This window comes from Populus euphratica, unplaced genomic scaffold, assembly GCF_000495115.2.
Source record: "Populus euphratica unplaced genomic scaffold, PopEup_1.0 scaffold86.1, whole genome shotgun sequence".
In the NCBI taxonomy this organism is placed as follows: Eukaryota; Viridiplantae; Streptophyta; class Magnoliopsida; order Malpighiales; family Salicaceae; genus Populus; species Populus euphratica.
In genome coordinates, this window is record NW_011499880.1 from 241,310 (window position 1) to 256,168 (window position 14,859).

At 29.6% G+C, this 14,859-nt stretch overlaps 1 protein-coding gene across 1 annotated transcript; it reads right to left on the reverse strand.

The window, feature by feature from the left end:
* Positions 1 to 612: 612 nt before the first annotated feature.
* LOC105129155 (probable ADP-ribosylation factor GTPase-activating protein AGD5) lies at positions 613 to 6,604 on the reverse strand. Its single transcript, XM_011031102.1, has 11 exons — positions 6,348 to 6,604; positions 5,008 to 5,066; positions 4,734 to 4,824; positions 3,869 to 3,923; positions 3,681 to 3,771; positions 3,353 to 3,581; positions 2,692 to 2,908; positions 2,378 to 2,565; positions 1,828 to 2,160; positions 1,655 to 1,713; positions 613 to 1,016 (listed from the first exon to the last, which is right to left on the reverse strand). The coding sequence occupies exons 1-11, from the start codon at positions 6,396 to 6,398 to the stop codon at positions 854 to 856; spliced, it is 1,536 nt and encodes a 511-aa protein (XP_011029404.1). The 5' UTR covers positions 6,399 to 6,604; the 3' UTR covers positions 613 to 853.
* Positions 6,605 to 14,859: the final 8,255 nt, after the last annotated feature.

The following is a 14,859-nucleotide window of genomic DNA, read 5'->3' on the forward strand; positions in this document are numbered from 1 at the left end:
CCTTGTTAAATAAAACCCTGATTTTTGTCATCAAAAAATGACCATAATTTTAAAAAATTACACCTCTCCTATCGCTAGCCCAGAATTGATATACAAAGAAAGAAAATAACCAAAATTAAAATTTCTTTAAAAAAATATAGAGATTGTAGAGAAAGAGAAAGAAAAGTACGAGAATTATCCAAGAAATTTAGACTGGCTATATTTTTTTCTTTGTTTTGCTCCTTGGTCTCTTTATTATTATTATGAACAAATTTTGATAGATTTGCAAGGGTACAATTAATAAAAAAAGGCTAGAAAGGTTTGGGGGGTGGTTGGCGTGGGGGGCCGCGGGGCGTAAATTACAAAAAAAATTCAACCATCTACGCGTGGAACTATCAATTACCCTCTCCTCAGGGGGGCATTCTTCCTGGGTTTTCTTATTTATCACTGAAAGAATGCCCAGTGTGGCACCAGCACTGAAGGTCTCCCCACCTGTACTTTTAGTTGAATAAATGAGAAAATAGAAAGGCCTCTGTTGAAGAAATTATGATCTCTAATCATGTCCAAGGACACTTTTTTGGCAGAAAAGCACTGACGCTTTAAGAAAAATTTACCAAGCACGGCAAAAAGGTGTGAGCAAGGGGAAGCTGGCAATCAATCTAGCCCCATCTTTATTACTCTGGATACATCTACTCGTACAAATGAACCATCAACGAAATATGAAGGAAAAACTGGAACTGCCGCCTCTACACAATAGTTTACAATCGCAAATCCAGGGGGAGGAAACAAAAACTTTCAATGTGCTATTTTCCTGTAACGCAACTACTTCAGTATTGTATGATGAAGCCCACATTAACTCCCTCCCTCAAGGCGCTCAATGCTTTGAGAACATGCCTTGAGTTAAAGAGGAGAAATCATAATCCTTTCCGGTTTGCATTTTAGTACCACCAGATGAAACCGGAGCTGCTGATTGAGTTTTACTGGCTCCAGTGCTTGTCCCACCGTTGGCAGGGTTAACTTGCCCCATGTCAAAAAAGCTGCAAACAACAAATGGCAGGAATTTGGGTAGGGAATCTAACACAAAAACTAGACAGGAGACGAAAGTTTATTGGTGGAAAAGAAAAGCATGAATGCATCTGAAACTTTCAAATGATTGCATTTCTAATTGTTCTACGATGGTCAGTATCGTTTTACTAGCACAGGAAAAGCACCAACAGTCTGATTTTACATATTATGGAGTGATAAAACAGAAATATTGGTCTCCTAAAACTTAAAACTACCGTGTTTTTAAGTGGCACAGAGCAACTGTCCTGCAAGTAACAAGATGGGGAAAAGAAAGAAATGTGGCTGCAAGCTTGTGCTATAGCTTTATCACTGCCATCTTCTTCACTCTTCGAGACTAAGCAAAGCTTCTTCAATTGGAAATAATTGAAGTAATTAGCAAAATTTTATGCCCCATGCAAAGCAATTTTAGATGCAATGCAAGACTGAGGACCAAACTTGGGCAGGATGAGGGAAGATGGAGGAACATGAAAAAACTTAGCATCTGGAAAAAAAAAAAAACGCACAGGAAAGTGGTTGTAATGTCCATGGTTTCAATTCCACCAGAGTGCAAAGCACAATCACATGTTTCTCTATTCACCAACAACATAGCAGACTGGAAAAACAAATATACCTTGATGGTGGATATTGTACAGTGCTTCCCCCTGGATGTGTCAGTCCTATGTTACCAGTCTAACAACAAAAAATAAAAAATAAAAAAAATAACAGCAACATCAGAATATCACCAAATGAAGCAAATTAAGTATCAGTGAATATGAAAGCAACACATAATTCCATGATATGTACCTGCATAAGTTTCTGTAAGTCACCCTGCCCAGCTACTGGCATCATCAAACCAGGAATTTGGTATCCCATGTTTGGCCAATTTTGTGCAGGTATGTTAATACCATTTGGCCCTTGTTTTTGAATACTGCCTGAAAGTTTCAGGTCCCCGCCAACTGACTTTGCTGCTGCAGCCATAAGTTGCTGTCGCTGTGTCAGCATAGCAAGTTGCTGTTGATTCATCACTTTTGGGTCCCCACCAGCAGATTTTGCTGCAGCAGCCATAAGAAGTTGCTGTTGTTGCGCTAGCATAGCAAGTTGTTGTTGATGCATCGCAAATGGTGATACCATATTGGACTATGAGATGGTGGAAACAAAATCATCAGCTAATAATTCAACTCCACATAAACTTCAAAAAGCTAAACTCTTGCATGAACTCAAACTAAAGTTGGTTTTTACAGAGGTAACAGATGTGATTAAAAATTTGGAAAGCTCAGCCAGGATAAGATATATGACCAAACAAATTTCAGATGAAATGTTCAAAAGATGCATTAAAAATGCCAAAAGTACATACCTTCTCAAAAAGGCTCATTATATCATTTTTCACATCTTTCTGGGGTTTCTCCAAGACTGAAGGGGTAGCTAAAGAAGGCGAATCTTTAAATAAATCCTCGATTCCAGAATTGGACTGGGTATTATTTTCTACAGCTTTTGTTGGAACAGCTTTTCCAGTCGTTGACAATTCTTCAGCAACTATTGCAGCTGCAAATTTTGGAATGGTCCACATTGATAACAAGAATCACCATACATGTGTGAAAATGAAATATCAACAAAAAACACAAAGGAGATCATAGCAAGTAACAATTGTCCAAACACAAGAAGACATACATTGAAAACCTGCCCAACCATTATCATCATTGGAAGCTACTTCTGAGCCATTTTCACTAGGGCCATCCATAGAGAGCAAGTTGAAAAGGTCAGTAGCAAAATCAACTTTGGGTGCAGAGACAGCTGGAGCAGCATCTGCAACTTTCTTAGCAGCTTCAGTAGCTTCCACCATTGGTTCAGCTTTTTCAAGAACCTCTTGAGGCTTAGCAGGAGTAACCTGTTTATGAAAAAAATGTCATGCTCGAATCCTTATGGATGTAGGACCTTTCTGGGTGGGAATGAAAAAATAAAATAAAAAAGTGCGAGATGATTACAAAGTGAGGAAGAAATAAGAATCATGCATGTAGTTACTCTAACCAACAAGAGACACAGGAAAGCATGGTGAATTGCAAAAATTAGATCAAAACGACTAAGATATGGCATAATTCAATTGCACATAAACACTGGCTATTGCGAGTGGTTGTGCTTTTATTTGCGAGAGGCCAAAGGCTAAAATCAAAACCGTTTCTTCCCAACAAAATTTTGCATGCTTAGATTTTAGGATTTGTTGAAGCTTTCTTTTCAAAACATAATAAAGAAAAGAAATGATCAACTATTTCATTACAGATTCTTTGAGTGAACGACTGTTCCACTTGGACTATGAAGACAAAACTCAGCATACCTGCTCGGGTCCTCTAGGAGGAACAGGAACACTTATTCTTGTAGCAGTAGCACTGTTCCTTGAGCTTGATACTTGTGAATTCTTTTTTTCCTCGAACAAATTTTCAGAACTGCTGGTGTGTCCATGCCCACTTCTTTCACCGGGTCTCTGATGCAGCGATCTTTCATCCAGGCCACTAGGAGGAGATTGTGCTCTTCCATCTTTAGAGACCCATCTCTTCTCTTCATACCTGAAAGAAACTGTAATAGTCAGGTGCACTGCAATCATATCAACACACAAAGAGGATTGAGAAAACTTGCTAATAATAGAGTTCTAAAAATACACATACTTCGCACGAATGAAATTCTCAATTCCAACTCTGTCATAGTTTGGGGGTAACTCTGCTTCCCAATAACTATTTGCCCTCTCATTCCCCATTGCTAAACAAACAATACAAAGCAAGCTGTTTATTAAACCCAAAAGTAATTGTAAAACAATCATAATAATCACAAGTTTGCAACAAGCCAATGAGCTTACATTGAATAAATGCAACCTGTTCTGGAAGCCATGTGTCAAGGGTTGCGGATCGAACCTGCAGAAGAGAACCAATCAGGAGACAAAAATCTTCAAGGATAATAGCACTTTGATGCATATTAAGCAGCATCTCCAAGAGAAAAAAACGAATAACCAGATTCATGACATGTAGGCAACAGCAAGATATAAATCCATTGATTAACCAACAGTAGACCTAGTTACCACGCATGTCAGTTACAGTTTTAAAAAGAAGAAGATGAACGGCACATCAATAACCATTGTGCTTGCTTGTGATCAATCAATCAAAGAAAAAAAAAAGAGCAATATCATTAGGAAATTGAAGAGCACAAATTGAAGCTCAGGAGCAATAGAGACAAAAAAAAAAAACTTCATTAACCAATGTTGCTGAAAATAGAAAATCAAGCTGTAGAAATGAATGAAGCACTATTAAACAGCATATCAAGTATAGACACAATCAAAGAAGGTAGACAATATGCTACTTGCCTAGGACTTGGTATCATCAGGAAAGGTAATGATACTACAATATTACCTAGTGAGATGAGATTGTTTTGTATCTGAAACAATGTTTTTTAGCCATAAAAGATGGTGAAATAACAGTCATACATAGAAATTCAAAATCACCATACCATCTTCCTTTCAATTTTCTGTTTTGTAATAAAAAAGGCTAATACAAAAACTATTTCCTCATTTTTTTTTCACAAAGCAACTCTTCATCGAAGACCTTGAAGGCCTTATCTACAAAACTTTTTTTATGTGCACAAAGAAAAACAACCATTATCTTAGTCTTTTGTTAAAGATTCTAATCCTACATTAAAAGTTAATGATGGTTTAGAAAGAAATTTGTCACCTTTGATATGTGTACCCCAAGACTTCTGTGGATCCCTGAACACTGCATGCATATAAAGATACCCAAATTCACGCTTGCCCATCTTGGACCTCTGCATTTGCAAACAGGTTAGCACCACAAGCTCAAACTGATAATAGAGCAACAATAAGAAAACTAACAGCATCAAGCTAGTTACGACGATCCATGACTGTTAAATAATTTTGTATATTTATTTTTCTAATTATTTACTATCATCCTAATTATATCATATCCTCATATTCTTCTCCAAACATACTTGGCTTTGCAGTCAGCACATTCCCTATTCTCAGGCAATTTGAGGAGGCCTTCCAAGATCTGCATATGCAAAACAGGAAAAAAGTAATTCAAGACAATACACTGTTAAGAAATAAAGAGGAATGAATAGCACTGCTTCTAGAATGACAAATAAAAAACAATTAGAATATGGAAAACACCAAAGAAAAAATTTTATAAACAAAAATCATATAATCCACTTCAATGACAAATGGCACCATATGTAGCTAGCATCAATGGCAGTCATAAAGTCTAAACTTTGACATGTATTAAAATATAGTAACCCATCGCTACAAGGTTCAAATAATCACCATAGGAATGAAACACATTATACAAGAGACAATATGGAAACCAATAAAGACTCCAGAAAATTCCAGAGTTCAGCCATGAATTAAATGTTGGGACAAAGTAACATTTCCAGCTGCTTATAAAATAACTAAAATTTAATCCCAAAACACTCAATTCAAAATAGTTCCACTGAAAAATGCGACAATCAGACTGCTAATTTGGCAGGTTTTGCATAACAAACAGGTAACAGACTTGTTCATAAAAATGCACACTCCATTCCCTTCAATGCAAAATTATATAATTAAACATACAAACAGCATATGAGCACAATAACTAGCACAAGAAAAAACCCAAATAAATTCTAAGGTTGAACTCAATCCTCATTTGAGAATGCCATAGCAGCACTCATCAAAGACAAACTAGAAACACATATATTTATCATTACAGAAGAAAAAAAATCACAAGCAAAATAATCATCAGGGACATTAATATAGATGAACCTAACTTAATATCTACAAAACGCAACAAATTTAAGGACATTTCTTGGCTCTTGGTTTCGAATTAGACCAGATTTTCACCTCAAAGATATAATTCTGAAAAAATCCAATTCTAACGACAAGAGAAAATCTTCTAAACTTGGATCTCAGCATATTATATAACTAACCAGTAACACAAATGAATAGCATCGTACAGATATAAACCTCAGCCAATCTAAAACTTGAAATTCGCATAGCTAAAGAATTAAATAAATTCCACAAAATCAACGCAATCACCATTAATTAATCAAGCCACATTTCATCAATTACCAGTAAAATATTAGATCAAATGCATAATCACGCAGAAATAAAAGAATCAACGATCTAATTAATCATCTAGTTAATCTAAAGTCACAGCACCCATCATATCAAATCAATCTCCGTTTAATTCAAAGCGTGATAAAATTATCAAAATAAAAAAGAAATCGAGATTAACACAAAAACAATCAAGAACAGGCAGGGGCAGGATTGAGATTTCGATCAAGGAAGGAAGACTAACCTTTCTGTGTCTAGCATTGAGCTCTTTAGAGACGCTGGCCTTCTGGTTCATGGTGACCGTACAATAACCGCCAAAAGGAAGAAACTGGCTGATCGAGAGAGCGAGAGAGAGAGAGAGAGAGTCGTAGAAGCTGAACAAGGATAGAGAGAGAGGAGTCGAGGTCAATTTGGTCTTTTTACACCAAAACCTCCTCTCTTTCTTTTCCCTCTGATTATTCTGCAGCCCAAACAGCAAAATAAAAGAGGAAGAACCAAAAAGCGTTTCCTTAATAAAATATATTCATCTGTTTTTTTTTTTCCCTCATTTGTTGAATTTCCTTATTCGCACGTGCAAGATGGTCTTTGGTACGTGTGGGATGGTGGAATTGAGTCACGAAACGCGTAAGGGAAGTGCATGTATGGGCCACTACCCGTGTGATACAGTGTAGCGGTATCATCATCCAGTCCTACTCAAAAACGTTTCGATAAAAACAAAAACAGGAACAGTTATTCTCGAATAAATGGAGGACGCTAAGGTTTCAAGCTTACTATCCGCGTGGCAGATTTGTTGTTCGACAAGCTATTCAAAAAAGATCACAATGTTAGTATTTTTTTTTTCCTTACTCTACATAGATAAGTATTTTTAATTTATTTTTCGTTATTAATAGATAATAAGTCTTTTTTCAAACTATTTCAATGATTTTTCGTTATTCATACTTCAATGTATAAATATTAGTTTATTTTATTTAAAAGGTTTCCAATACCAATTTCATAGCCATATTAACAATAACTAATTGATTAGGAGAAATTATTCTTTCTCTCCGCACACGTTGGTTTTTTTTTTTGTTTTTTTTTAATTTCATTTTTTAATTCTTAATTTATTAGGGATGAAGTTTTGTTTAAATTTATTTTTTTATTAAATTATTCTAATAATATAACCTGATTCACTAGTTAAAAAAATCAATTCGATTAATTGAAGTTTTTTTTAAAATCTTATTTCATTATTTAATGATTAATTGAAAATCAAACTTTATAATTTTTTTAAAAAGTTATTTTGATCTTATGATCCGGGTCGTAAACTCGAGGATTAACTTAGTTAATTCAGGTTATTTTTTTTAAAAAAAATTAATTTTATCCTTCAATATTTGATTCATTAAAAATTTAAGTTTTATAATTTGATTTAATTAAATTTATATAGAGCTATATTTGTCTCATAACCTATGTTGTGGATTTGATAGGTCAAATAAATATTAATTTATAATATGGTCGCCTCAATATTTTTTTTTAAAAAAGAGATATTAACTTGAATTTTTTTTAGTCCTACTATATTTTTATCGATCATCAATATTGCCTTTTTATCCTTAAAATCTACTAGGTCAAATTGAATAAACCCTCACATAATTTAAAAAAAAAAATAACGAAAACATGTTAATAATGCTTTAATATTTTTTTATATGTTAAAAAAAAATATAATTTGATTCGCAACATATTTAGTTAACAAAAACTAATTAAAGAGGGGAAATAATTATTCCCCTCCTCGCAAAATAATGCTAATTGAAACAATACCTTTTTATGTAGTATTTTTTGCAATTTATTTTTTAACATTAGATTTATTAAGGATCGAGTTTCATACTTTATTTTAATTTGTTACCTATGAGGTTATCTTAATCTCATAATCTAGATTGCAACTTCAATTTCATCCTTAAACATTTAGTTAATTGAAAATTAAACTTCATAGTTTATTTTTGGTTTGCTTTATATAAAGTTATTTCAATCTTATAACCTAAGTTATGAGTTTAACAGGTTAGCCCAAGTTTATCTAGGTCTTCTTTTGTGTTTTTTTTTTAATTTTATCTTTTTAGTATTAAATTGATTGAGAATTGAGTTTTATAATTTTTTTATTTGTTTTTTATTAGGTTATCCCAGTCTCATAACTCAGGTTTAGCAAGTTAACCTAAATTAACTCAGGATTTTTTCAATTTTTTTTTTTAAATTTTATCTCTTAACATTAAATTAATCGAGAATTGAGCTTTAAAATATTATTTTATTTACTTTTTATGAGGTTATCACGGTTTTTAACAATAACTAATTGATTAGGAGAAATTATTCTTTCTCTCCGCACACGATTGTTTTTTTTTTAATTTCATTTTTTAATTCTTAATTTATTAGGGATGAAGTTTTGTTTAAATTTATTTTTTTATTAAATTATTCTAATAATATAACCTGATTCACTAGTTAAAAAAATCAATTCGATTAATTGAAGTTTTTTTTAAAATCTTATTTCATTATTTAATGATTAATTGAAAATCAAACTTTATAATTTTTTTTAAAAGTTATTTTGATCTCATGACCCGGGTTGTGAACTCGAGGATTAACTTAGTTAATTCAAGTTATTTTAAAAAAAAAATAATAATTTTATCCTTCAATATTTGATTCATTAAAAATTTAAGTTTTATAATTTGATTTAATTAAATTTATATAGAGCTATATTTGTCTCATAACCTATGTTGTGGATTTGATAGGTCAAATAAATATTAATTTATAATATGGTCGCCTCAATATTTTTTTTTAAAAAAGAGATATTAACTTGAATTTTTTTTAGTCCTACTATATTTTTATCGATCATCAATATTGCCTTTTTATCCTTAAAATCTACTAGGTCAAATTGAATCAACCCTCACATAATTTAAAAAAAAAATTAACGAAAACATGTTAATAATACTTTAATATTTTTTATATGTTAAAAAAAATATAATTTGATTCGCAACATAATGCAAGTGAATAATTTAGTTAACAAAAACTAATTAAAGAGGGGAAATAATTATTCCCCTCCTCGCAAAATAATGCTAATTGAAACAATACTTTTTTATTTAGTATTTTTTACTATTTATTTTTTAACATTAGATTTATTAAGTATCGAGTTTCATACTTTATTTTAATTTATTACCTATGAGGTTATCTCAATCTCATAATCTAGATTGCAACTTCAATTTCATCCTTAAACATTTAGTTAATTGAAAATTAAACTTTATAGTTTATTTTTGGTTTGCTTTGTATAAAGTTATTTCAATCTTATAACCTAAGTTATGAGTTTAACAGGTTAGCCCAAGTTTATCTAGGTCTTCTTTTGTGTTTTTTTTTTAATTTTATCTTTTTAGTATTAAATTGATTGAGAATTGAGTTTTATAATTTTTTTATTTGTTTTTTATTAGGTTATCTCAGTCTCATAACTCAAGTTTAGCAAGTTAACCTAGATTGACTCAGGATTTTTTTAATTAATTTTTTTAAATTTTATCTTTTAACATTAAATTAATTGAGAATTGAGCTTTAAAATATTTTTTTATTTACTTTTTATAAGGTTATCACGGTCTTATGATTAAGATCATATATTTTATATGTTTGATCTAAAATATTATCATTTAAGTTTTGTAATAAAAAACATATCATCTTGAAATTTTCTGAGTCAAATTATATTTTTTCTAATTATTCATGTGTCTTTAAATTTACCAAGTCAACTAGATTATATTAAGTCAATTTTTACATAATTATTATTTTTTCTTAAAAGTACTTTGAAAATGATTGAATTTTTTTTAGAAAAATAAATTAATCCAAAGAATAATAATAGTTATTTTAACAAAACCAGCTCGAAAGTTGCAGGATTACCTATTTTATATTGAAGAAAAACATGTGATTAGCCATATATTTATATTAAGCCATGCTTCGAAGCAGATTAGGATTATTGAGTTAATGCTTAAAAGTTCTATGTTATCCGAAATTGAATTTTATTCACGATCCAAAATAATAGCAGGATAAATTCTCTAATATATTAGATAAAAAAAAGTTGTAACTTTTGTGTATTAATGTTACATTTAAGAGATACTTTATCCTAAAATTATCACAAATAAACATTGACGAGGTTGTTGTTTGAAGCCTACTTAAAAGAGTTTTTGGACTTCTCCTTGGTCACTTGTCGTGCTTGGGCCCAAGGAGACATGTACTCAGGTTACTGTAGAAGGCTAGATTGCCAATGCGGCTGACGGTGATGCAGTTTGATGGCCTAAAAATGGTTACAAACGAGGCTCTTATTCTATCTGCGAGACTTGCAAAACATTTTCACGTGGGTTTTTTTTTTTTTTTACTTTAAAAGTATTTTTGAAAAGTATTAATTTTTTTTATATTTTCATATTATATTGATATATTAATATCAAAAAATAAAATAAATATTATTTTAATAAATTTTCAAATAAAAAATATTTTAAAAATTTTTTTTTTTTTTTACTTTAAAAGTATTATTAAGACGTATTAATTTTTTTTATATTTTCATATTATATTGATATATTAATATCAAAAAATAAAATAAATATTATTTTAATAAATTTTCAAATAAAAAATATTTTAAAAAATAATTATTAAGATACTCTAAATAAATTTTTTAAGTAATTGAATATTAATATAAAAGTGTAGAATACATGTTTGTAGCTAGAATAAAGCATTTTTATTTATCTAGAAAAATAATAGATAATAATATAACTTTTTTTCTTGCCATAAATTTTGATTTGAAGTTATAAGTTATTATGGATATAAGTTAGTTTGCAACGTTGACAAAGAAGTTCAATTGACAAAGAAGTTCGATTGACAATGAGATATGCTACAAGCTGCTCTTAAATATTTGAAAACATAATATAAATCATGTTATAAAAAAATTTATATTTTTATAAAAAAGTTATTTTTTATATATTTTAAATTATTTTTATACGTTAATTTTAAAAATAATTTTTTTTTTAAAAAAAATATTATTTTAATATAATTATTTTTTTAAAATAACTACAATCATATTTCCAAATCAACACCAACCACTGTTTTTCTAGGCACAAGTGGTTCAACAACTAAAGAAAATTAAACTAGCATTTATATCATTATCATTGTCTACGCTTATTTGTTAAACAAAAATGTCTACATTTTTTAATACGATTTTTTTTTCTGATATTAATTTGAAGAATCTCCCCAAAAAAAAAACATTCAAAAGTTGACACGGCGGAAAAAAAAAAAGACAAAGAAAAGCGAGGAAAAAACCAACACAAAATATTTTTTTATCTTCAACTAACCCTGAATAATTAACACAATATTATAAAATCATTGTTACAACCACCTCCACCATAACCCACCTTGAATGACCTAACGTGACAACACTTTGATCATGACCATGTTGATGTCGGAGAGATCCCCATAACTATGGAAAGTGACACCAACGCTAATCTACACTTATCAACAGACAAATATGGAGAATGTGTATTAAAATCATTCAAAAAGAAAATTTATTAACATACAAAAATTATAAAAAATGCATTATTAAGATCGTTCAAAAAGGGGATTTAATCTTATTAATAGAGTGGACGAGAGGTTCTTCTTTATCCTACTACAATTATAAAATCAGGGTGGCTGTGTGCTTGTGTAATTGCATGAGGAGAAAGTTAAATTTTCTATTCTATAATGTGATCACCGTGAGCTATGCATATGCACATCCTTACTTCCAAGGTATATTTTGTTTCCCCCTTCTTCCTTTTTCAAATCAAAGTTTGTAGAAGATTTGTGTTTTTATTCTTTTTCTGATTTTATTTTTTGTGGAAACATTTTCATTCTCTATAGTGAACATTTGAAAGGTATAATTTAGAATTTGTAAAATTGTATGTTATTTTTTCTGATAAATTGATAGTATTCTTACATATTTTTTAAAAAATTAATGTTTGATTTTTCACATAGATTTAAAACTTTATTAATTAATATATCATATCATTATTTTTATTTATAATTTTCTAAACTATTATGTTTCAATTGGTGGTCTTTTTGTGGTGTTTGATTACTATTTTGGTTTGGAATAGAAGAGATAAATATAGTATATTATATCATTATTTTTGATATATCATATCATTATTTTTTTTTATAAATCTATCTCTAGAATAGTTTTGATATATCATATCATTATTTTTATTCATAATTTTCTATACTATTTTATTTCAATGGTTAGGTTTTTAAGTGGCGTTTGATTATTGTTTATTTCAATTGTTAGTTTTTTAGATAGTGTTTGATTACTATCTTGTCTTAAAATAGAAGAAACAAGAATAGTAGAAAAAGAAATATGTTTGGTTGAAAAAACAAAAATATAAAATAAATATATTTATATGGTAGTTTTGAAATGAATTTCTATAGTTTCAAAACAAAATATGAAATACATGAGAGATATTTCTTTATAATCTCTATTGTTTTGGGTGTTAGTTTTAATGGGTTCGAATTGTTTATATAAAATCACATGTTTATAAAACAAATTGAATTCATTGTTAACAAATATTATAGTTAGTCTTATTATGACTATCACTTGAGAAGGATAGTCCCTCCCCTTCCAAGGTGGCTATAATTTTAGTGATTCAGATGATGAAGAAAAACATATTTATGAAGTAATAAATGTCCCTCATTTATGATGAGATAACTAGCTCTAGTTTGCCATGGCCACTTTATTGAATTTGATCATAAGATTTAATGAGTTTTATTAATTTTAAATTAGTTTTTATCTATATATATTTTTATTAATTTGCCCAATGAAATATAAGTTTTTTTTTTCATGTGCATTGTATATTGTTCTTATTTCAAGACAACATTATGTTTGTTACTATGCTCAAAAATATTTTTAAAATGCAAAAACAAGCCGTTGTTAATGAAATCTCATTGTTATTTAATATAAAAAAAAAGTCAAAGATATATTTAGCGTTACTATGCTATGTTATTCTTAAGTTGCGAGATTAAAGCAACATTAATAAAAGCAATGTTTAATAATGTTGGATTTGGTTTGAGATACAAGATGCTAAAGACAAGTACGAGACAAAAAAAAATTTACATGTCTGGTTTGCAAAGATAGAAACAAAATTGTTATGCTTTCTTTCTTCTTTTTTTTTTTAAAAAAGGCGTTTTTGCTCAAGAAAATAGTTAACCTTGAAGCTGTTTTATTTTTTATTAAAAGCAGTTGAGACTTTACTTTGTTTTTCTTTTTTAATAATTTAAAGTATCATATCTTTAATTTGAAATTAAAACAAATATTAATTGAACATTGCTTTTAAACCTAAAGTTGGTAAAAGTAACTTTGTTTTAAAGTACAACAATATTATAAAGACACTATGACCTAAATAGTCTAGGGACTGATACCTTTAGCATAATCAAATTCACCTCAAATACGATGATATGCATCAAATATTAGTTGGATTAGTTAGATAACATATGTTGATTCAATTGGATTTGCTAAAAAATTATTACGCAATTACAGAATATTTTGACCTAAAAGTGGCATGCCCAACCCTTGGTCAAGATAATCGCATTAGTTGGTTCAATGGACTTTTTTATTTATATATTATTATTGTTTTATTTTTTTAATAAAAATAATGAACTTTCTTTGTTTTAGTTTGCTTGTAAAAATTATTCTTGTCACGGTTTGTAATTGTAACGTTTTTTTTTTTAATCTAATGTGTGGTCTTAAAAAAACATGTTAAAAAGCTAGAATTAAAAAAAATAAATTGTAATACTGGGAGAGAATTTGTTAGTACACCAACCCTGATTAAATACAATTACAAAAAAATCATTATAAACGACGGTCTATTAAAATTACTTCTATTTTATTTTTTGTTCAATAATAACAATAATAATAATAATAAACTCTTCAATGAAAAACTAGGAGAAAATAACAACAATATTACCTTAATTTTAAAAGACTTTAATGTTTAAAAGCCTCTAGGTTTTTTTATTGATTTTAAAAATAAAAAATAACCCAATTTTATTTTTATTTTTATGTCAAGCACATGTTAGGAAATCTAAAAAAAATCTTTCATTTACTCATAAAAATGTCACTCGACTTATTATAATATTTTAAAAGGCATGAGAAAAACAATACATGAATTGTGAACATGAACTTATTGCATTGTAAACCACATAGTAGATATACAGTGTTTGTATTGTGGATGATACTATTGCACCAGAAGACATTGTCTTTTGTATTTTTTAGTTAAAAAATACTACTAGGTTTGTCACTGTAGCACTAGGAAACGTCGTCTTGTGTTTTTTAGTCAAAAAATACTATTGAATTTGGCGGCGCTACTGAGTCCGGCTCTGCTACCAAACCTAAAGCTATTGGATCTGGCTGGTTAGTAGGACCCAATAACATTGGGTATTGCTTCATCTTTTATAAAGTTAGCGAGCTACAATGTTATGAGGGCTTTCATTTGCGTGTCAAGAGCAATTCCTATTATGGCACTAAGAATCGATGCCCTTAGTCTAAGCTAAAAAAAGAGCGGCCCCCTCCTGTCTCTTCAAGACATTTCTGCTATGTTTGGTGCCTCCTTCTTCACTCCAGGAGTTCTAGTAGTTAAACAGTTTACTCGATAAAATGCCTAATGCTCCAACTTCTGATTATACCTATTAAGAATCTTTGGATGGTCATCACTACTTTACTTCTATCCTAGCACGTAGGGATGTGATGCAGTTTCTTACTCTTT